Genomic DNA, 23,499 nt, shown 5'->3' with positions numbered 1-23,499 from the left:
AAGCTCTTACGGGTTTGGAACGACATGAGGGTGAGTAATTAATGACAGAATTTTCATTTTTGGCTGAACTGTTCCTTTAATAGTAAGTAGTAAAGTTCAAAACAAAAATGAAAAGAAAAAAAAACAAGGCAATGTTGAAGACAAGATTTTTTTATTTTAAAAATATCCACTGCTGATACGTTACACTTTTACCATATACATTTTGCATAAAGAAATCTTACATAATAGAATTACAATATTAGTTACAATCTGCATATAGAATATTTAACATTTCAACAACGTTTGTAGTGTAAAAACATTAAAACACAAACAAAATTGTATATATATATTTATATATATATATTTATATATGTATAGAAAGATATCCGTGTTTGCTGATGGGTACCACAGGAATAATCCAGGCCGATATCTACAGAGAAACAGGCAGGTCGGGAAAAATCGTGAATCGTGGGAAATGCACAGATCTCCACTCGGCAGGAGGCGGTTGGAAAGAAGTATGCAGCTCAACCATTCTGTGTGCTTTGAGTAGGAGGTCCTGTATCTAGTGGCAGCAGCTCGTTAGCCTCCGCACACCACTGCGGTGCATTTCCTATCCAGGAGCCTCCGCTGTGCCGAGCGGCTGCGGTGATCTGCGGTTAGACCTGTTTAACCTTGGACCCGATGAGCATCCTGATGGGAGTCCTCTGTGGTTTCACAAAGGCCAAGGGAGGTCGCTGAAATCCACAGGACCGCCGAGGCCAGCGTCAGCTTCTAGGAGGCTCATGATGACGGCCATGGCTGCCTCGTCGTTACTGGGGCTGCTGGATCCGGGCTCTTCCATGATGTCAATACTGAGATGGGAGTTGTCACCTGCAGATGGAGATTCGTTTAGTGCACTTGCATAAGAATATGAAATGTGATTCACTTAAATGAGACTGATTCAGTGTACTTACTCATTAAGGAGTTATTTGAATATGGGTATCCTATCGAATCAGGCCCAGGCACAATTCCTGCTGAAGGCAGATCTGGAGTTCCACCATTTTGAATCTAATCAAAAGAAATAAGACATTGTTTTTTCATGTACTGGTCACTTTTTCATAACCTATTGTTACAGAGTAATTAAAGGGACAGTTCACCCAAAAATGAAAATTCTGTCATTAATTCACGCTCATGTTGTTCCAAACCCATAAGACCTTTGTTCATCTTCAGAACATAAATGAAGATATTTTTGATGAAATCCAAGAGCTTTCTGACCCTGCATAGACAGTTACACAACTGACAAGGCCCAGAAAAGTAGTAAAGACATTGTTAAAATAGTCCATGTGATAGCAGTTCAACCTTACTTTTATGAACAGGGTTCGTACAGATACTGAAAAAATTAAATTGAATGATGTTTTTTGAATTGTGTGAATTTTGTGTGAAAAGATATGTGCTTACTGGAAAAATTTAACATAGCTGGTCTCTTGATAATTAAAGCACTTTTCAAGCACCTCTTCAGGAATGTTGCCATTTTCAAGAGTTTTCCAGGCCTTAAATTTCAAAAGTCAAATTCAAGCACTTTAAGCATCTTGTACGAAGCCTGTATGAAGCTACAACTTCATTCAACAATTTCTTCTCATCGTGGTGCTCTCATGAATGCACATCGAAGACTGATGTGGAAGACAAGAAACTGTCAAATAAATTCATTATTTTTGTTTTTTTTGCACACAAAAAGTATTTTCCTAGCTTCGTAAAATTACAGTTGAATCACTGATGTCACATGGACTATTTTTACAATGTCCTTACTGCCTTTCTTGGGTCTTGAACGTGTCAGTTGTGTTTCTGTCTATGCAGGGTCAGAAAGTTCTCAGATTTCATTAAAAATATCTTAATTTGTGTTCTGAAGATGAACAAAGCTCTTACGGGTTTGTAACAACATCAGAGTAATTAATAACAGAATTGTAGGTGTAAATGTGGGAAAGAGTCATTTTTCTCACCTTCTTCCCCCCTGGAGAGCAGGTGTCCGGTGGAGGTGTGGCAGTGATATTTAAAGGACTGGAGCCACAGCTGGAAGGGGAGGAGCCTCGAATCCTGAGGGCAGGACATCATTATAAAATCACATATCAATTTTGTGAACGATATTGCAGTGCAACTTAACAGGGCTCTACAGTGTGACAATTTGAGTCGTATTTGCGACTGGAAACTACTGCGTGCGACTATGAAAAAATATTTAGGAGCACCAGTGCGACTGACCCGATCAGCATATTTGTGCGCTGAGAGGAGCTTCAAAGGTTTCTACGCGTTTTTGCAACATTGAGTAATGTATCACAGACATATCTCACAGATCCCTTCATAAACAAAGTGTAGAGAGAGTGTAAATAAGAGATTCATTGTGCAGTGTAGAGAGTTTCGTTGATTATAATGGAACTTTGTGAGATCACGATGAACTAAGATGAGTGACAGCTTTAATAAGGGAGTTTTGATTTAATACAACAGTTAAACAAACAAGAAGTTAATATCAAGTGACTTGTCTGCCTATAACACTATTGCCTGATTTTGCTCTATTTTCTCATAAAAAAATAGTCTGAAACAAGTCACAACTGAGCCGCTGCGCATCTATTCAAACATGGCGTTGCTTCTTTTATGGATGAACGTGCATTTTTAAACGAATCTAGTGAGTCAATGATTCAATTTCCCATTCATAAATTCCTAGATGAATCATTCAAACGAATCAAATGAATATGATTCAGTGACTAAATCAGTGACTTGCCGCCACCACAGCTTCATTTTTAAAGTATCTTTTCAGTTATTTAAATCATTTAATATTTCTACATTCCAAATGTTATATTTAAAACATTAATCTTAAAATGAGTTTATGAATTTGATTGCACTCATGCCACCTCTGAGCCTCATTAAACATATGAAAATGCCACTTTTGTGTTCTTCTCTGCCACCTCTGTAGTATAAATTAATTTTGTTATTACTGATTTCATTTGATTGGTAACTTATTCTTATTCTACTTGTTCTTTTTTAAAAAGCTTATATAACTGAAAACAAATTTGACATAAAAGATGACAAACTTTTAATAAAGTTAGAAAAATGCCATTACGAAGGTAAAAACAAGTCAAATATCACCTCGTAATGAGAACGCTAATTTTTGCTCAGATTCTTAGATTATTGATTAGAAGGTGCTCCTGAAATTTTGACTGTGCTCCTACATTTCTTAAGTTAAAAGAATAAAGTAAAAGAAAAGTAAGCGTAGAGCCCTGCCTAAATGTGCCTGGAAGCTGGACATACCTCTGAATCTCCATCACCTCCTCGGCTATCATGCGTCCAATCTTGCCAGCGCCGGCTCTAGTCCCTCCTGGAATACCAGGAACCGTCTGAAGAGGACGTTTCCCCCCACCTGTCAGAAACATACACACATAAAGGTTAGAACGAGATCTGTAAGAGAAACTGCTCAGCTGAAAATAAACAGCTCTCACCATCTCCTGATGTTAAAACGCTGTCCATGCTCTGTGGGGACGAAGCTGTCTGCGAATAACTAGGGTCTGCGCCTTCCAGCATGCTGCCCCTGAAACAACATAAATCAACAGCATTCTGCATTAGAATGGAATTAATATAAAAACACCACTGACATTCATGGCGTTTTTATATAATGGATGGATGCACTTTATTGGACTTCAAAATCTGAACACCCATTCACTGCCATTACTAACTTGGAAGAGCCTGAACTATTAAATAATACTCTTTCTTCATGAGGCCATCAGAAATGCTGTTTTAAAGGCAGATGACATTTATTTTTTATTTTAGAATCACATGCACTAGTTATTTGTGTACAATGACAAAATTAAACATGCTAAGTTTTGAGTCTAAGTAGTGTGTGAAAGGCAAATTTATTAGATCATGGGGTACCTCTGCCTGATTAAAGAAACATTACGGTTGAGCACCTTATTGACAAATGTTCACAAACATAATGTGACGTGATACTTACGAAACCACAGTGTTTGTAGAGACTATATATTCCACTTCTTTGGTCCAGGGGTTCATGAAGCTGAACCAGCGACTTCTCAGAGTGATGAAAGAGCCGTCTTTTATCTTGAATTTGTAGCAGTTTGTATTAATCTTTTCTCTCATCTGTAGCACTGAGGAAATAAGCAAATGAGCATTTATTACAAATGGCATCATAACAGGAAGATTAAACATCAATTTACAAATGGTATGAATGACGTGATTGAGTGAATACAACAGAAACCTTGTCTGTGGCACTCGGCGAGGTGACCGATATCGTCCTGGTGAAAATACTCATAAAATGACGTTCCTAGAAGCTCCTGGGGCAAGTACGCCAGGATGGCTGTCGCCCTGAATGGACACAATGAATTGCGTTGATAAACTAATGGATTAAGTGAGATGCTAATTCACTGACATGAACTGAAATCAATACTTGTAGACCCTTGAGGTTTCTGACTAATCACATCTGCTCATCCCACACATCATTAGTGGTCTTTTGAGCCATAAAAGTCTATACTAAAGTGTATATAACATTTTAGCTGGTGCCCTATAAAGTCCGGTCTACCAAACATTGTGGATTTCTTACAAATGGATTATTGTAGATGATGTAAGACGGGTCTTTCTTACCTCTGGTCGACGAAAACAAACTTGCCATCGATGGCGTGGCGGGAGACGTATTCTGTGGGTTTAACGCGGATGTCGCCGTTCATGGGCTGGGGGATGATATGCGGATGTAGGCGGCCGATGGCCACTAGACAGCTGAGGTTGCAGCCCTCGTTATCGGGTTCGTTATCCTCGTCCAAACCCATCTTGGTGGGCGGCCAGCTTTTCAGGTAGCCGGTGCTATGGATGGTGCAAAAACTCTTGCGGTCTGCTGTAGAGAGAGGAAAAGATTTATCCATTAGCCTCTAAAGCTAAAAAAGATGACATATCCTGCTAATAGAATTTAATATTAGTTTTAAATATTTATAAAAAAAAAAAAAAATTATATATATATATATATATATATATATATATAAAAATAATATAAACACATAAAAATATATATAATTTAAGTTTTTTTTAAATAAATAAATAAAAAAAATATATATATATATATATATATATATATATATGATTTTATTGCTTGCTTTTAAATTGCAGATATGTATTTGAAAATAATATTTTGTTCATATTTATTAAATCTATTTACATGTTTTCTCTCTCTCTCTCTCTATATATATAAAGTGCTTTTTGAAACATCTATTTTTTTCTTATTTAATTATATATTAAATATTAAGTATATAGAATATGTAAAAAATCTTCAGATATACATACACAAAAAAATATATATTGTACATACACAAAATGTAAGTTTTTTAATTAAAAAAGTCAAATAGTACATCTCTATATAATAAAAAAAATAATACAATAAAATATACAATGTATATAATTAAAAAAAATGTATATATATATATATTAGATGTTACAGAGTTTATTGTTAAATTAAATTAACAATAATTTATTGTTAAATTATTGTTAAAGATATATATTTGAAAAAAAACATTTTGTTAATATTTATTAAATCTATTTACATGTCTCTCTACATAATATATATATATATATTTATATGCAATATATTTATTTTTAAATATGTATTTTTCTCATTTTATTATTTATAGTTTTCAAATTTTAAATGTATAGAATATATATGCAAAAATGTATAGGTTTTCTTATTTAGATATACATATGAACAATAAAAATATGTATTTTACATAAATTGTAAGTTTTATTTAATTAAAAAATATTTATAAAATATTATATCTCTATATAATAAAAAAAAAATACATTTATAATGTATATAACTAAAAAAACTAATTATATATATATATATATATATATATATATATATATTTAAGCGATTTTTTAAAATAATAAATATTTTTTCTCATTTTATTATATAAATTTCAGATATTAAAATTTTGGAATATATATGTAAACAATTACTTATAGGTTATTTGTTTAGATATGTACACACATTAAAACAGTTTTATTTAATTAAAAAATATTTGTCAAATATTATATCTTTATATAATTAAAAAAAAATATTTTAAATGTATAAAATAAAAAATAAAAATGATATATATACATATATTAGATGTCATTTCTTTTTAAATTATGAAAATAAACAAATGAACAAAATGAAAATATATTTATTCAGGTATGTATACACATATACACAACATTTAAGCTTTTCTAAGATTTTGAATTAGGAAAATATTTGTTATATATATATATATATATACACACACACACACACACACATATATATATATATATATATATATATATATATATATATACACATATATATACACACATTTTATTTCCCTGTATTTAATATGTTTTGTAACCCATGAAAACTACCTGAAAAGCTAGTGATACCTTTCTTTTTGGAGCAAGTTGAGGGGAAGTCCTTGTCCTCCATCTTGACAGACGGACGGTTGCATTTCATTCTACAGAAGAAAGATCGCCGGGCCCCTGAACACAGTCTGGAGGGGCCGGGAGTGATGTCAGTCTTCACTGGTAGACCAGCTACAGAGAAAACCCGACATCAATCCAAGTTCTTTTGGCTTAAATGTAAGTAAAACGGTAACATTTATAAAAACAAACTTTACTTTTGGCATCGATGAGTCGTTCCCGCGGAGCCGTGTCTGACGATGACAGCTGCTCTTTCACTTTGGCAATGTCTTTTGGATGCAGGTAGTCAAACAAACTCTGGCCAATCAGATCATTCTGATAGTTTAAAACAAAACAGTTTGCATTAACATCAAAAACACTACTGTATCAGAGCTTGGAGATCACGGTCAAGAAAATATACCTGAGTGTAATTGAGAATTTTATAAACAGACTCCGAGACAAAGAGAATCTTTCCACGATCGCAACCAACTACGAAGAGGAAGCCATCGGCAGCCTGCAGAGAGAAAGGAAAGAACAGTTTTAAAAAGTTTTCCACATGATCAATTCTCAAAAGCCTGGGAGTTGATATTTTAAACACACCCTTAAAATTAAGTGCTTTAATTCATCATCTGACAAGAATGCTGGTTTATAGTTTGCTTCTGTGTATGGGTTGGTGGCCCCTACAAGAAAAAGATAGAAAGAGACATGCCAAGCATAATTAAATGTGGAAAAAGTTTGTTTTTAGACTCCTAATGAGCTCAATCAGATGCATTCTGGCTTGTGCAGTGGCAGAAAGCTCTCACCCCGTAATGTCTTCATGTGTTGGACGGCCATGCGTAGTACAGTGAGTTTGTCCAACTTGCGAGACATGGCATTGCAAGTGGGAACTAACGATGCCAACTCGTCTATAAAACTGTTCATTTTATCCCTGCGTCTCTTCTCTATCTGACTGTGAGCCTCCCTAAAGAAATAAAATTAAAAATCAGCTAAAAATACACAGGCAACACACCTCATGTACACTACCAGTCAAAAGTTTTTGAACAGTAAGATTTTTAATAGTCTCTTCTGCTCACCAAGCCTGCATTTATTTGATCCAAAGTACAACAAAAACAGTACAATTTTGATATATTTTTACTATTTTAAATAACTCTACTTCTATTTGAATATGTTTTAAAATGTAATTTATTTCTGTTATCAAAACTGATTTTTTTTAATCATCATTACTCCAGTCATGATCCTTCCGAAATCATTCTAATATTCTGATTTGCTGCTCAAAAAACATTTATTATTATTATTATGTTAAAAACAGCTGAGTATAATTTTTTCAGGTTTCTTTAATGAATAGAAAGTTCAGAAGAACAGCATTTATCTGAAATAGAAATCTTTTGTAACATTATAAACGTCTTCTTTGGATGAATTTAAAGCATCCTTGCTAAATAAAAGTATTTCTATATTTCTTTCCCGAACTTCAAGCTTTTTAGTTCAGATAAATGCTGATATTTAGATTTCTCTATTCATCTAAGAATCCTGAAAAAAAAAATGTACTCAGCTGTTTTAAATATTGATAATAATAATACAAAATGCCACAGGAATAAATTACATCTTAAAACATATTCAAATAGAAAACAGTTATTTTAAACAGTAAAAAAATATATATATTTACTGTTTTTGCTGTACTTCGGATCAAATAAATGCAGGCTTGGTGAGCAGAAGAGACGCCTTTAATAAACATTAAAAATCTTACTGTTCAAAAACTTTGACTGGTAGTGTACATATAACATTAATTAAACAAAGGAAAGTCTTATCTTCACTTTACCTGGCATTTTTTATTCGGCCCTGCTGGTCATCCCTGGATTTAGGAGAAAATATTTATTTATTATTGATTAATCATTCATTTATTAAATCTCTTTATGTCTTAAAACAGTGTTTGTAAAGACATAACATCATATAATTCATTTTCATTTACCTTCCCATTGATTTATCTTTATCTGTGTCCATACCATCACTGTAAAAATCAAGAACCAAATCAGTCACTGAAACCCCTTCCCACAAAAATTATTTTTCAATTATATTATAATTAGGGCAAATTTCTGAAAAATTTTAGGAAACATTTCTACTCACTCAAAGGAAAAGCCATCAATCCTGTAAAACAAAACAATAAATATATATATACTTTAAATAAAAATATTTCAAACCAGCAATTGAACACACAGTCAATTATTCGTATTTTAAATTATTTAAATGTATAAACATTCATATATTATATAAATTATTATTAAAAATATGAAAAATTGTATCATTTATATATTATTTATTTTTAATAAGTGAACAAAACATTGTATCTGCAAACGCCATTTTTCATCTTATTGTATTACAATTCATAAATTGTTTCTTGTTTTTTAGACTGCCTAATTTCCAAATAAATAATCAAAAAATTAAACCTCTGTCACTGTTTCCCATAACTATTTTATGTGATACTACTTTGAAATGCAGAACTGCTCAAACATAGTTTGCAATATTTAAGGTACAATAAGCCTTAAATACTATTATTAAATATGGTAACCCTTTACAATAAGGTGTCATTTGTTAACATTAGTTAATGTATGAACGAACAATGAGCAATACATTTATCACACAAATTTTTTATGTTACTTCAGTCGTTCATTGTTTGTTCATGTTTAATAATGCACTAGTAAATGCTGAAATATACAATTAATTCTGTAGAAGTGTTGTTCATTTTTAGTTCATGTTAACTAATGAACCTGACTGTAAAGTGTTACGCTATATACTATACTATGAGAAGTTCACGCACTGGTATTCGGTGGTGCTGCCCTTCCTCTTGCGGTTGTAGTCCAAGCCCGTGGTGCCAATGGAACTGCTGATGAGATCTGCAGAACTCTGGGACATGAACTCATTCATTGTGGAGGAGATGTCCATTCTTTGGTCTGCCATTAGATCATCTTAAAAGCAACGTGCACAAAAAAACATTCAAGGTCAGTTCTTTAAAATGCCTACAACAGTGGTTTTCAAACTGGTCCTGAAAGCACCCCTGCCCTGCACATTTTGTACGTCTCCCTCATCTAACAAAACTTAATTCAGGTCATCAGCTCATTAGCAGAAGCTGCACAACATGAATTGGGTGTGTCTGATAAGGAAGACATACAAAACGTGCAGGGCAGGGGTGCTTCCAGGACCGGTTTGAAAACCACTGGCCTACAAAATGCTATATCAATGTGTGTATAGAGAATACAAGATGCTCACCACACAGATTCAGTCAAGCAGCTGTTCAATGCATGTCCTTCCACCTGTGGCAAGATCCTGTGGACAAAAATAAAACTGCATTTGTAGCAAACAAATAAGTTTCCTTTGACTAACTCTACTTTTCAGTTTCACACAGACATTGTGGTTGAGGTTAAGAGAAGTTGAAGTGAAGACTAATCAGTAGTCATTAATAGAAAAAAGCTGTCTTCGCTTCGTCGACGAGTCATTTTGGACCCCACCGGCTTTCATTGTGCAATAAAATACAAAGTTTATTTACGTAGCATGTTTAAAGCAAATGTCATTGACCAAAGAGCTTTTTATATGTAAACAATTCCAGTAATCAATGTTTGATTATACAAATGCATGAATGACGTTTCCAGGTCTTTAAAGGACAGAACTGAACCTTCGCAAAGACCCGCCCCCCTTAGTTACTGTTGCTATGTCCAACAAACAATGCCGCTCTCACACTACACATCAAGTTCTGACACAGTGAAAAATACATTGCAGAGGAAAGAGGAAACTAACAACATGCCGATAGACAAGAAAAAGCAGGTTACTTCTGGTATGAAACAAGGTCTCAGCTTTCAAATTTTGTCATAAATATTGTTTTGTGGCTCTTTAATGTGTCATGACAGATCAGTCTATTACCTCAGTTTAAATGGCAAGTAAACCGATCGTTTACTTGAAACACAAAATAAACATGAATGAACTTCAGAACGTATTTTATTTAAACTGCGGAAGGATGTCAATACACACCATTTTTCAAGTTTAAGTTTACTGACATTAATCTACTCTCCTGTCTGATTTGTCAGACAAAACGGCAGATTCAACGTCATGATTGGTCAGATCACCTGTCAATCAAGCTGTTTGCGAAGGGTCAATTGGTTTTAATTTAGAAATAAATTTGTCAAACCCAGCCTTGACAACACTAATGACCTGCTTATCTAGAGCCAAAGCTGAATCTATTACAACACCCATATTCTTAAGATGATCTTAAAACAAACTTAAACTTAAAGCCTACTTATAATTTACTTATTGGCAACGCACTCAGTCTTTTTGGTATTAAGATGAAGGAAATCACTCGCCAACCTGGCTTTAGCCTCACCTCTTGGATCAGCTGGGATACAGCTGGGTATCAGCATACAGATGATACAATATATTGTGTTCATGAAAAATATAGCCCAATGGGCACTTATACAGTCAAAACAAAAGAGGTCCAGAAACAGAACCCTGCGGCACACCACTGTTTAATTTAGCCGATCCAGAACACAAATTACTAAAACAAACAGACAAAGATTTTTCCGTTAAATTTTTAGAGTCAACTGCCAATAAAATATTAAGGAAAGCAACTTCAACCTTAAAGGAAAAGTTCACTTCCAGAATTAAAAATTCCTGATAGTTTACTCACTCCCATGTGATCCAAGATGTTCATGCCGTTCTGTCTTCAAATTAAGGTTTTTGAGGAAAACATTCCAGAATTTTTCTCCATATAATGGACTTCACTGGGTTTTTTTTAGAGGGTTTTTTAGTTTTTTTTTTAAACAATAAAAATGTATATACTTTTTAACCACAAATGTTCATTTTGCACCAGCCCAACCTCACGCATTACGTAGATAAATAAATAAAAATAAAAATCTGTAAAATTTTACCATAAAAAAGTAGCAACATTTTAGGTTTTACAGTTTTACTGTTTAACTTACATTTAAATACCATAATTTTATTAATTGATATAATGTTAATATACAAACCTATGGAAGTACTGAAATCTGTTTTGTACCTTTGTAATACACTGATAACCACCAAAAGCAGGTGGTGATGAGAAACTCACCTGATGAATCAAAGTCCATCACAAGCACATTTTAATTAATTAATAACATATATAGAAGGTGCACAGTGTCATTCACACAAACACTAAACACCATCATGGTAACACACATGAAACTGAAATATTGCAATAAACATTAATTTAACAACATTAGATGTAACACACAACCCTAATGTACAAAACTGATAAGAAAAAAACTAAGAAGAAACATAGTTATTTCAACAACAAAACATCAAATTTGAAATATAACACAGGGAATTCTGGCAATGTCAAATTACGGTTATTTACTGTAAATTATACATTCTTTTCCACTTCTAAAAATGGTATACTACCATAAAATTACATGTAATGTCCAATATTGTTAATTAATTAATTAACTTACTGTTAACAATTTAACAGGTTTTGCTGTAGCATTTTTACAGTCTTTTACTGTAAAACCTAGTGTTTACAAAGCGAACATGCAAAAAAAAAGTCAAACGCCCCTTACAAAAAAATTAAAACAACCATGTTAGACGATTTTGAAGTTGGAGCTAAACATGACATTGAGTTTTCGCCTACCTTTTTGAACCAAAGTACGCAGAGGAAGAACAAACCACGCATGACTTTTCCAACATGATTACGTAATGCATGAAGACAAGCTTGCGTATCACAGAGCTAGTGCAAGACAAGCATTTGTGGTTAAAAAGTATATGTTTATTTTATTATTTTTTTTTTTTAGAAAATTACTAATTGTTTTGCTAGATAAGACCCTTATTCCTCAACTGGGATCGTGTAGAGCCCTTTGAAGCTGTATTGAAACTGCAATTTGGACCTTCAACCTGTTGGCCACCACTGAAGTCCACTATATGGAGAAAAATCCTGGAATGTTTTCCTCAAAAACCTTCAATTCTTCACGACTGAAGAAAGAAAGACATGAACATCTTTGATGACATGGGGGTGGGTAAATTATAGGGATGCACGATATTGGATTTTTGCTGATATCCGATATGCAGATATTTTTCATCTCATTTTGGCCGATACCCATACCGATTTATATCCTTTTATTTGGAAACAATACCAAGTCTCTCCGTGTTGCTTTATGGGCTCAAACGGCATGAATCCAAAAGCATGGTCACTATGTAACATTTGCCTGCTAACCAATTTATAAAGAAGGCTTTGTACCTCAAATGTGTCATAATATTCACGGAAAAATATTTCATATGAGCAACAGTGTGTTTTGCCTTAGCGCTGCCGGTGAAAGTGATTCACTGACCGCACACCGTAATTACTTTTGGGATCATTTTATTTTAAATGCTGATCGTGTCAATTGCAAACATTCCGATTGTGTTTCAAAATACAACACCAAGCAGCACTGTGAAACCATTTTAAAAGGCGCTTTCAGTGGTCTAGTGACCGGATATGAAAAATTAACTAAAAATTAAACGGAACTTCATTTTTTAATCAAATGACCATATTCACATCTATTGGTTTTACAATCCTGCTACTAGCCTTTAATTTAAACTAAAACAAACCTTTAATTCGGGTGAATAAGCTGGTGTTTTAAGTGGCATTGCACATCCTGTCATGCCGGTGACTACATGTCACTGCACTAGACACATTTGCAGCATTAAAGTTAACGACTTAAATGACAATCGATCATGGAATTTATCAAAAAACTGACATCCCTACTTCTTACCAAACAGGCATTATAAGCTACCGCTGCTGCCACTGCACTTGCTATTACACTTTACTCATCACACACCGAACGCCTCATTCTGTATGTGCATTCTCAGTTTAAATGCAGTTATCCAAAACAGTGAATCTAATCACTATTCAGGCAAAACTTCAAGAATGAGCCTCACGCTAGCACACCCTGAACACAAGTGTGTTAACATATTCCCATAATCAGCATGATTTTTCATATCGGGCAATGCCGATATTTGCATTTAAAGCCATTATCGGCCGATTCCGATATCAGTCCAATAATATTGTGCATCCCTAGTAAATTATCAGGAAATTTTTATTCTGAAAGTGAACTTCTCCTTTAAGATGGGCAGGTTCTATACTATGAAGGGTCCTAAAACACATTTATAACAGCATTTGTGTCTAAACATGGAAAACACTGTGATAAAATGACCTTCTCTAAAACATTTGATAAAAAGCTCACATCAAAGGTTGATAATTACTTCACACCGTACAATCTAAATTAGGCTTTTTTAATAAGTGATTAAAGGAGAAGTCCACTTCCAAAACAAAAATTCACATATAATGTACTCACCCCCTTGTCATCCAAGATGTTCATGTCTTTCTTTCTTCAGTCGTAAAAAAATTATGTTTTTTGAGGAAAATATTTTTTTCATATAATGGACTGATATGGTGCCCCGATTTTGAACTTCCAAAATATTATTTTAAATGCAGCTTTAAATGATGCCAAATGCGGTTGTAAACGATCCCAGCTGAGGAAGAAGGGTCTTATCTAGCGAAACGATCGATTATTTTCAATAAAAAAATACAATTTAAATACTTTTTATTCTCAAATGCTCGTCTTGCCTTTCTCTCCCTAAACTCTGTGTATTCTGACTCCAATCGTATTTTCTCCCTCAACTTCAATAATCATTTCAAAATCCTCCTAAATCACTGCAGAAGTACCGACCCAGTCTTTGCAAAGTGAACATGCAAAGAAGATCAAACACCCTTTACCAAAAAGGTAAAACAGCAATATAGGACGATTTCAAACATGAGATGGGAGTTTTTCGACATACCCTAACTGTCATGAACAGGAGCAAAAACCGTCCAAGCAGAGTAAGACAAGACGAGTGTTTGGCAATTAAAAAGTATATAAATTGTATTATTTTTATTAAAATAACTGATCGTTTTGCTAGACAAGACCCTTCTTCCTCGGTTGGGATCATTTACAACCGCATTTGGGATCGTTTGAGGCCACATTTAAACTGCATTCCATTAGCAGTCCATTACATGGAAAAAAATGCTAAAATGTTTTCCTCAAAAAACATAATTTCTTTATGACTGAAGAAAGACATGAACATATTGGATGACAAGGGGGTGACAAATTATTTGTAAATTGTTGTTCTGGAAGTGGACTTCTCCTTTAAAACAAGCAGGAATGTTTCCACTGACTCTATCATCAAATTTAACAGCAGCCAAGGAGATACTGAGAAAAAAAAATCCTTGAGACAGTCCACAGACTACAGAAAGCCATATAAGTTTGGACTGAAGTAAGTGATGACAGTATTTTCTTTTTTTGTGAACTATCTCTTTAAGTTAACAAGTAACTTGAGCTTCCTTATTATCTACAAAAAATAAATAAATAAATAAAAATCTCTCTCATACTCCCACAAACACTCACATACACACGGAGGAATCGGTGAGATTCATCAATGACCTGCTCTGGTTGCCAGGAAACCCTTGGAAAGCGCACAATCTAGGCCACATTTAGATTACAGAAATGCAACTGGCAGAAAGAAAGGGCCGGAAGACCCATTTTCTCCCGCTGTAAACGAAACAGGAGTCCCCTGTGTTCGAATGGGATTTTCTACTGAAATAAAAAGTGCGTTTGCAGACCCTTCAACCAGCCATTTCAATGCCCACGCTGGAGCAAGAGTGCAGTTATAACTGTGATGCATACGTCATTCTTCAAATTCACATATTTTTAACACAAAAGTGTTAAAAAAAACTCTGTGGTTTTATTTTCTTAAAGCTCATGTACCACCATCACTCTACCCATCTCCAAAAGATCTATTCTTGAACGCGTGGGCTTGCCTTCACAGACTGCCAAAGATAAAGAAAAAAAAGAGGAAGAAAGCGACGAGCGAAAAAGATTAAAGTAGGTCATCTCAGTTTATTCGAATTCAAGACGATTTCAGTATGGCGAAAGCCAAATATGCAAATGAAACCTCCCTTCGTGGCAACTGGATTATAATGTCACATTTAAAGATTATACCTGTATTACTCATCCTAATTATACGCCTCAGTTCAAGTTATTACAGACAAATTCAGGAAAAACATGACATGTGGGTGAATGGAAGAAACTCCAGACGTGGTTTAAGGAAAAACAACTGATTCTGGAAGTGAGAGCTGATGAACGCCCTAATGATGTGTGTTTGATGCTGTACTTTAGGAATGCAGTTACTTAAACTGAATGCCACACACCCGTCTTACAATATGGAAGCCGCACTTACACATAACTTGTTGGACTTGTCATGACTGTAAGCAAGTAGTACTTTTCACAAATGTAAAGCCGAAGCAAGTTTCACATGGATTTCAAATGTTTTATATTCATAAAGTAGGATTTGGTGTTCAATGTTAATAAATATGTAATATTAACATTTTTAAATATTAGTATTACACTAGCAGTCAAACGTTTTTAAACATTTTTAAACAAGTCTCTTCTGCTCACCAAGCCTGAATTTATTTGATTCAAAGCACAGTAAAAACTGTAAAAATCTGAAATATTTTTACTATTTAAAATAACTGTTTTCTATTTGAATATATTTTAAAATGTCATTTATTCCTGTGATTTCAAAGATGATTTTTTCTTAGCATCATTACTCCAGTCACATGATCCTTCAGAAATCATATATATATATATATATATATATATATATATATATATATATATATATATATATATAGTACAAAGTACAAATATAAATATATATGTACTGACTCCATTTATTTCAGATAAATGCTGATCTTTTGATCTTTCTATTTATCAAATAATCCTGAAAATATTGATGATAATAATAATAAATGTTTCTTCAGCATATTAGAATGATTTCTGAAGGATCATGTGACACTGAAGACTGGAGAATTGATGCTGAAAATGCAGGTTTGATCACAGGAATAAATTAAATTTTAAAATATATTCAAATAGAAAGCAGAGATTTTAAATAGTAAAAATATTTCACAATATTACTGCTTTTGCTGTATTTTGGATCAAATAAAGCAGGCTTGGTGAGCCTGTTTGGCGTTTAAAAAACATTAAAAATCTTACTGTTCAAAAACTTTAGACTGGTAGGGTAAATATTTAACATTAATATTTTATTAACAGTTAACAACAACTACAGTTATTCATTAATATTGTAATAACAATTAATTTAAATACTAAAAATATAAATTAATAAACTAAATACTAATGATTAAAAATAAAATAATAATTAAAATTAGACAATTTAAAAAAAATATGAAATTAAAAATACATTTAAAAAAAATGACATGGTATAAATGGTAAATATTAATATTTAAAACAAATTAATATTTGTTACACTGTAATAATAATGAAGTGTGCCAAAATAAGCCACACCACTGGGGCATGTAGTCAAAAGTGGGAAACGTGCTCAATCAATGCTAAAAAAAAATATCCAATAAAATAAAAAAGCCTTGTCTGTCTTATACAGTGTTTTGCAATGAAAGAGCTTCCATTTGGCTTTTTTCCAAATTAATTTAAAGTCAAATTACATTGTCGTCACAAAAATAAGTGAAAAGTTGAGCTGGAAATCGCCATGAACTTCGGCTTAACATCCAGCAAGATCTGAGAATGATGCAAAGAACACTCTGTTCCTTAGTGGAAGCAAGAACATCTGACCTTTTGCAAAAAATGAGTTCTGGCCAGTGTCACAAATTTGCTTGCATTTGTATGGTTGCCTGGTAATAGAGTATCACATTAAATCTTCCATGTCTGAAATGTCAGGTTCATTAAATGGATTTTTTGACTCAACTGTAGGACACAGTCAGCTGTCTCTAGCTAGTACTCAAACTGGGTAAAAAAAAAAAAAAGACACATCTGAACGGTGACTAACCTCACGCCTTTTATCTGTTCTCTAAAACTGCTATCTTTACAATGGCATTGATAAACCGCAATCGGAAGCATAATGACGCCACTGTAGCCCTGAATCAAACCATAGTGAGCTGCCTACCTAGAGAGCATCACTTGTGAAAGCCTACGAAACCTCCCAAAGGTAGACAGCTCATAAGGCGCTGAGACGCAGCCCAAATTTATACGGCGAACACAGTAGATAAAATGTAAGCGTAAGTACCTTTTGAAGTGACCAACCCACACAAGAGGCTCAAGCACACTTGCGCTCCCTCTATTCAACCATCTTAAAGGGAACGCAGACCATTAAACTCACATCGATGATGGGTGTGGGTTTGTGGCTACGTTCAGCTAAGATTTATGACTTTCTAACTAAATCACTGACACCGTGATTGTTTCTGTTGTGGTGGCAGCAGCTGCATCGGTTCTAAGGTATTCAACCCGAGAAATGTCACAGACGCCCCTCCTACTGAAACCAATATGCGAGCGGACAAAAAACGCACATAATAAACCGATAAGCAGTACGCGACACTTAGACCTAATGGTCAAACGTTAAATCGTCACACTTACCGGAGGAATAGCTCAACATCACAGTTTGTTTCGGTTATTTGACGTCCGGTCCGTGAGGAACTGTGACATAAACGGAATCAGTCTCTGACCTACTTTCTTTCCTTCGTGTGACTGTCGGACCACTAACCTATATTTTCAACCAATAGGATCGTTGGATAAAAAGGTGCACTTGTTGTGGCCAGTCAGAATGGCGGTTACATTTCACGGCGGAATGATTGACACACGGAGTGACCAATCACACAAGGTTTCTTGCGATTCACCGACATGGCTGATGATCCCAGTAAGGGGTGGTTCTCAATCGCATGTTGCTGCATTGTGTCTAATGTACTTGCTCCTTTGAGAAATGGATGAGATTATTGAACATCTTCAGCTTAAACCTTTTAGTTTCTTTGAGAGAGATGCTTAGTTTTAAGGAATTGCGTTAACATTTGGAATATGAATGTATTGTATGTTGAAAACAAATAAGGGACAGTGGTAGTGAATGCAATATACATTTGGATAAAATTACAAAAGAAATGCAGAAGTTTGTTTTCAGATACAGAATATGTAAAACTATTACAGTTTTCTTAGTAGTATTGTTATAAAATTGTGGTTGTTTAAAAATAAATGCACACATTAATTACTATTCATTTTTTGTGGTGCTATATAAGTTTTGAGTTTGTTTTTGAAAGAAAAACAGATGTTTGAAACCACTACCCAAAACCTAATATTAATGTATTAATGTATAATATCAATGTGTTATTCATAAGGCTTGTCACACCACAGGAATATTTACAAAAATAAACTGATGTACATTTAATGTACTACTTTACATAAAGTAATATCCAGAAATATGATTTAAAACGGTGTCCATTTATTAAATGTAGAAGATAAACATTTTCTCTTACAGACTGATTAACCACGAAGTTTTGGAAAAAAAAAAAAAGTATATAATTTTACATGTATTACTATGATGATATATTATCACTTATTTCTATATAATTGTAATAAATGATCTATTATTAATTCAAAGATAATGATAAGCATATGTAAAGGATCAGGTAATTTTATGTATTGTTATGTTATTTATTTATAAGTTGAATAGAGTGCAAAATATGTAGGTATATACTTTTGCAACTGTGTAAGCATAAACTAAAATATATACTAAAATATGTGTCATCTTAAGTTATAAATTGTAAGTAAAAGCTACATTTTATGATATGTAAAATCAATCTTTAAAAAGCGGTTTCATTATTTTATGTTACAGTTTTTCTTAATTAATTTCCTGCTTTCTCTCTCTCTTTAAACATGAAGTGTACGTTTCTTTTAGCTGTAGATTAAAAACTATGACGGATACGAGAACATATCATACGTGCCTGAATGGTCACATGTAAACAAACCCGTGATGTCATCATCACGCGTCTCATGTTATCAGACCGGATATTTCATTTGTTCCTCTAGTGATTGTAAGCTTATTTGCTAATAAATATAGTTTGTGAACGTTGTCTGCGATCGGTATTGTGGTTTAACATCTCACAATGTCTGTAAGTTACGTAAACTACAATGTAAAACATTAGGAAACCGTTCAATTGACTTAACAGTCAGCCGAATGAAATCGCCACAGTTAAACAGCTGGAAATAACAACATTACGGTAAGTCAAGCATTATGCAGTCGTGGATATGTATTAAATCAAATTTCAAGAACTATTTTTGTATCGCACTTATGTATTTGATGTATAATTTTAATATAAAATATATCTAATTTATGTTATTTTTTGGTTCAGTGCTTGTGTTGACTGCATAGACAGTGCACGATGGGTGCTGAACAGAGTGGAGATGCTGATCATAAACATTCAGACTTCAGCGCTTCAGGTACTCGACATTGTTGCTTACGCTATGTTTATTCTTAATGTGAAATATGTTAGACGTGGAAATGACATAAGCATCCATAGACAAATATCTGTTAGAATAGAGGTGTATATTCTACTATCACCTGTCAGTAAGTTCTGTCTTCTTGTTTCAGTTGTTCCCTCTCCAGCCAAGCACAGAGCCAAAATGGATGACATAGTAGTTGTTGCCCAAGGAACTCAGTCATTACGGAATATTCATAATGATCCAGATGTAATAAAGTTACAGGAAATTCCCACCTTTCAGCCTCTTCTGAAAGGTAAGCCCTAGTGCAAATGCCAACAATTTATTAGTTTAGGTAAATGATCTATGGGCAAATGGTTTGTAATAGGTCTGTGTTGAAAATTGTAATTATTTGATTTTAATTAGTCTTCAAATTGATGAACTGATATTGATACTTAAATCTTGAAATTCATAGTCTGTGCTGTTTTCGGCTGATGCTATAACAAAACCCTATGTACTTCTACTTTAATATAAAACAAGTCCTCAACTTTTAAACTCTGCCAAATTTATCACAAAATTCAAAAAGTCAGTGTTGTTGATGCTCTTTAATGTGGTGCGACATTGACCAAAAGAACAGCATTTTGATAAATATTTTGACTTCGTCCCCTTGAGAAATTGGAGTCTACATCTTGCAGTTCCGAATTTTTTCTCAGATTCTAAGTTGACATCTCACAATTCAGACTTTTTTCCTCAGAATTCTGAATTTACATCTCGCAATTCTTACTATATTTTCTCAGAATAGTGTGTTTGCATCTCGCAATTCTTACTTTACTTTCTCGAAATTGTGTTTACACATCTCACAGTTCTTATTTTATTTTCTCAGAATTGTGTTTACATCTTGCAGTTCTTACTATACTTTCCTGGAAATGTGTTTACATCTCGCAATTCTTACTTTATTTTCTCGGAATTGTGTGTTTACATCTCACAGTTCTTACTATATTTTCTCAGAATAGTGTGTTTACATCTCGCAATTCTTACTTTACTTTCTTGAAAATGTGTAAACACATCTCGCAGTTCTTACTATATGTTCTCAGAATTTGAATATACATCTCACAGTTCTTATTTTATTTTTCTCGGAATTGTTTTTACATCTCGCAGTACTTACTATATTTTCTCGGAATTGTGTTTACATCTCGCAGTTCTTGCTATATTTTCTCAGAATTCTGAATTTACATCTCTTACTTTATTGTCTCAGAATTCTGAGTTTACATCTCGCAGTTTTTACTTTATTTTCTTGGAATTCTGAGTTTACATGTCGCAATTCAGACTTTTTTCCTCAGAATTCTGAGTTCACATCTCACAATTCCTACTTTATTTTTTCTGAATTGTGTGTTTACATCTCACAATTCTTACTTTATTTTCTTGGAATTCTGAGTTTACATCTCACAGTTCTTACTGTATTTTCTCGGAATTCTGAGTTTACACCTTACAGTTTTTATTTTATTTTCTCTGAATTCTGAGTTTACATCTTGCAATTACTACTTTATTTTCTTGGAACTGTGTGTTTACATCTCACAATTCTTACTTTATTTTCTCAGAATTCTGAGTTTACATGTCGCAATTCACACTTTTTTCCTCAGAATTCTGAGTTTACGTCTCACAATTCTGAGTTTTTTCCCTCAGAATTCTGAACTTACATCTTACAATTCTTACTTTATTTTCTCGGAATTCTGAGTTTACATCTTGCAATTACTACTTTATTTTCTTGGAACTGTGTGTTTACATCTCACAATTCTTACTTTATTTTCTCGGAATTCTGAGTTTACATCTTGCAATTACTACTTTATTTTCTTGGAACTGTGTGTTTACATCTCACAATTCTTACTTTATTTTCTCAGAATTCTGAGTTTACATTTCGCAATTCAGCCTTAAGTTTCTCGGAGTTGTAAATTTACATCTTGCATCTTGCAGTTCTTTATTTTCTCGGAATGGTATGTTTACATCTCACAATTCTTACTTTATTTTCTCGGAATTCTGAGTTTACATCTCGCAGTTTTTACTTTGTTTTCTTGGAACTGTGTGTTTACATCTCACAAATCTTACTTTATTTTCTCAGAATTCCGATTTTACATTTCACAATTCAACCTTCATTTTCTCAGAATTCTAAGTTTACATCTTGCAGTTTTGACTTTTTCCCTTTGAATTTACATCTCAAAATTCTGACTTTTTCTCAGTTCACTTCTTACAACTTTTTTTCCTCACAATTGTGAGTTTATATCTTGCAATTCTGTTTTTATTTTCCAAATGTTTATACAAATTCTGAATTTTGTTTGTCCTCAAAATCATGACAAAAGACAGAAACAAGCAATTCTGAGAAAAAAATGTAAAGAATTGTGAGATTAAATAGTCACAACTACTTTTATTCTGTGGTGGAAGTAAACTTAGAATAAAATCATACGATAATCATAATTATTATTATTTTTTTTTTCAAAATGATATGAAATCACAATTTGAGCCTAATATCGGTGTCATTCTCTCAGGTGTGCTCAGTGGGCAAACCTCCCCCAGCACTGTCTGTTTAGAAAAGCTAGATTCGGCACAGGTGCTGCAGCTGTGTGTCCGATATCAGGATCATCTACACCAGTGTGCGGAAGCTGTTGCCTTTGACCAGAACGCTCTGGTCAAGAGGATCAAAGAGGTATTCACCATCATTTCTTTTCAATTTAAGTTTCACCAAGCCAGCTGTGAATGCTAACCTGATTTTTTTTGTCAGATGGATCTGTCAGTGGAAGCATTATTCAGCATTATGCAGGAAAGGCAAAAACGTTACGCCAAGTACGCCGAGCAGATCCAAAAGGTCAATGAAATGTCGATGATTCTGAGACGCATCCAGATGGGCATCGACCAGACGATACCACTAATGGAGCGTCTCAACAACCTACTGCCAGAGAGCGAGCGCCTGGAGCCCTTCAGCATGAAACCTGATGGAGAAATCAAATAGAGTCTGCCAACAAATGAAAAATAGTTCATAGTGGCTTCACTGATTGACTTTTTGCTTTATAGAGACCTACCTCAGGTCATATCTGGTTGTTACCTATGGAACTTCTCACTTTGCACTCCAAAAGGCTTAATGTGTGCCTGGATCAAGTGTTAGCTGGCGTAAAACAAGTTACACGGTACAAAATGAAATCCTTTAATACCAAAATGGTGTAGGCATGTGTATATATTTACTTAAAATGCATAACTGAATGGTTTTAAAGGGCATGACAACATAATTCTGCCTCTGAAATTTTCTTTAATAATGTTATTGAATGAGAAATCATTAATGCATATGATGATGCTTTTGCACTTGACAGGCTTTCTGTAGACTTGTGTCATTAAAGTTGTTGGCATTAAATCGTTTATACATACACTTTCTGTTTTCGTGAGAGAGATTAATTAAAGAAAACACTTTTGGAGGACAAAAAAAGTTTTATAGCATTGTTATGTGAAAAGAAAAGTAATTCCTTAAGGATTATTAGTGATAAATGTCAGTTTCTAATGCCTTTGTAGAAATGCGCTATTCACAATTTAATGACAGAAGTTCCTTTTACTCCAAAAAAAAAAAAAAAGTACAATTTGATTCATATATGCATAATTAACCATTTTTGAAGAAGAAATGCATATATTTGTATATTTGTGAAGTCTGATCTTTGAGATTTTTTTTTTTTAAACATTTTTACTGAACTGTACCATAAATTTGTCCTATGGTGTGACATAGCAAAAATTAAAAAAAAAAAACAAACAAAAAAAA

The 23,499-nt window shown here is 33.5% G+C and overlaps 2 protein-coding genes across 3 annotated transcripts; one reads left to right on the top strand and one right to left on the bottom strand.

Moving 5' to 3' along the window:
- Positions 1-148: 148 nt before the first annotated feature.
- On the bottom strand, positions 149-17,990 carry bmal1a (basic helix-loop-helix ARNT like 1a). 2 transcript variants are annotated; one of them, XM_051100073.1, is made up of 19 exons: positions 17,877-17,990; positions 9,670-9,726; positions 9,221-9,368; positions 8,530-8,550; positions 8,375-8,413; positions 8,225-8,257; positions 7,212-7,369; positions 7,009-7,088; positions 6,830-6,922; positions 6,627-6,744; positions 6,394-6,543; positions 4,597-4,843; positions 4,214-4,320; positions 3,953-4,103; positions 3,444-3,532; positions 3,256-3,364; positions 1,956-2,049; positions 933-1,026; positions 149-849 (listed from the first exon to the last, which is right to left on the bottom strand). In XM_051100073.1, exons 3-19 carry the CDS (start codon positions 9,358-9,360, stop codon positions 692-694), a joined length of 1,881 nt encoding a protein of 626 aa, XP_050956030.1. In that variant the 5' UTR covers positions 9,361-9,368; positions 9,670-9,726; positions 17,877-17,990; the 3' UTR covers positions 149-691. The 2 variants fall into 2 exon arrangements, with proteins under 2 accessions (XP_050956030.1, XP_050956032.1); XM_051100075.1 differs by lacking the exon at positions 8,375-8,413.
- Positions 17,991-19,268: 1,278 nt separating this feature from the next.
- On the top strand, positions 19,269-23,103 carry borcs5 (BLOC-1 related complex subunit 5). The gene is made up of 5 exons (XM_051099044.1): positions 19,269-19,507; positions 19,640-19,727; positions 19,879-20,022; positions 22,247-22,404; positions 22,480-23,103. Exons 2-5 carry the CDS (start codon positions 19,670-19,672, stop codon positions 22,705-22,707), a joined length of 588 nt encoding a protein of 195 aa, XP_050955001.1. The 5' UTR covers positions 19,269-19,507; positions 19,640-19,669; the 3' UTR covers positions 22,708-23,103.
- Positions 23,104-23,499: the final 396 nt, after the last annotated feature.

The sequence above is a fragment of the Labeo rohita genome, chromosome 25 (genome assembly GCF_022985175.1).
Source record: "Labeo rohita strain BAU-BD-2019 chromosome 25, IGBB_LRoh.1.0, whole genome shotgun sequence".
Lineage (NCBI taxonomy): Eukaryota > Metazoa > Chordata > Actinopteri > Cypriniformes > Cyprinidae > Labeo > Labeo rohita.
Note: the sequence above shows the minus strand (reverse complement) of the source record. Positions and strands in the feature narration are given on the sequence as shown.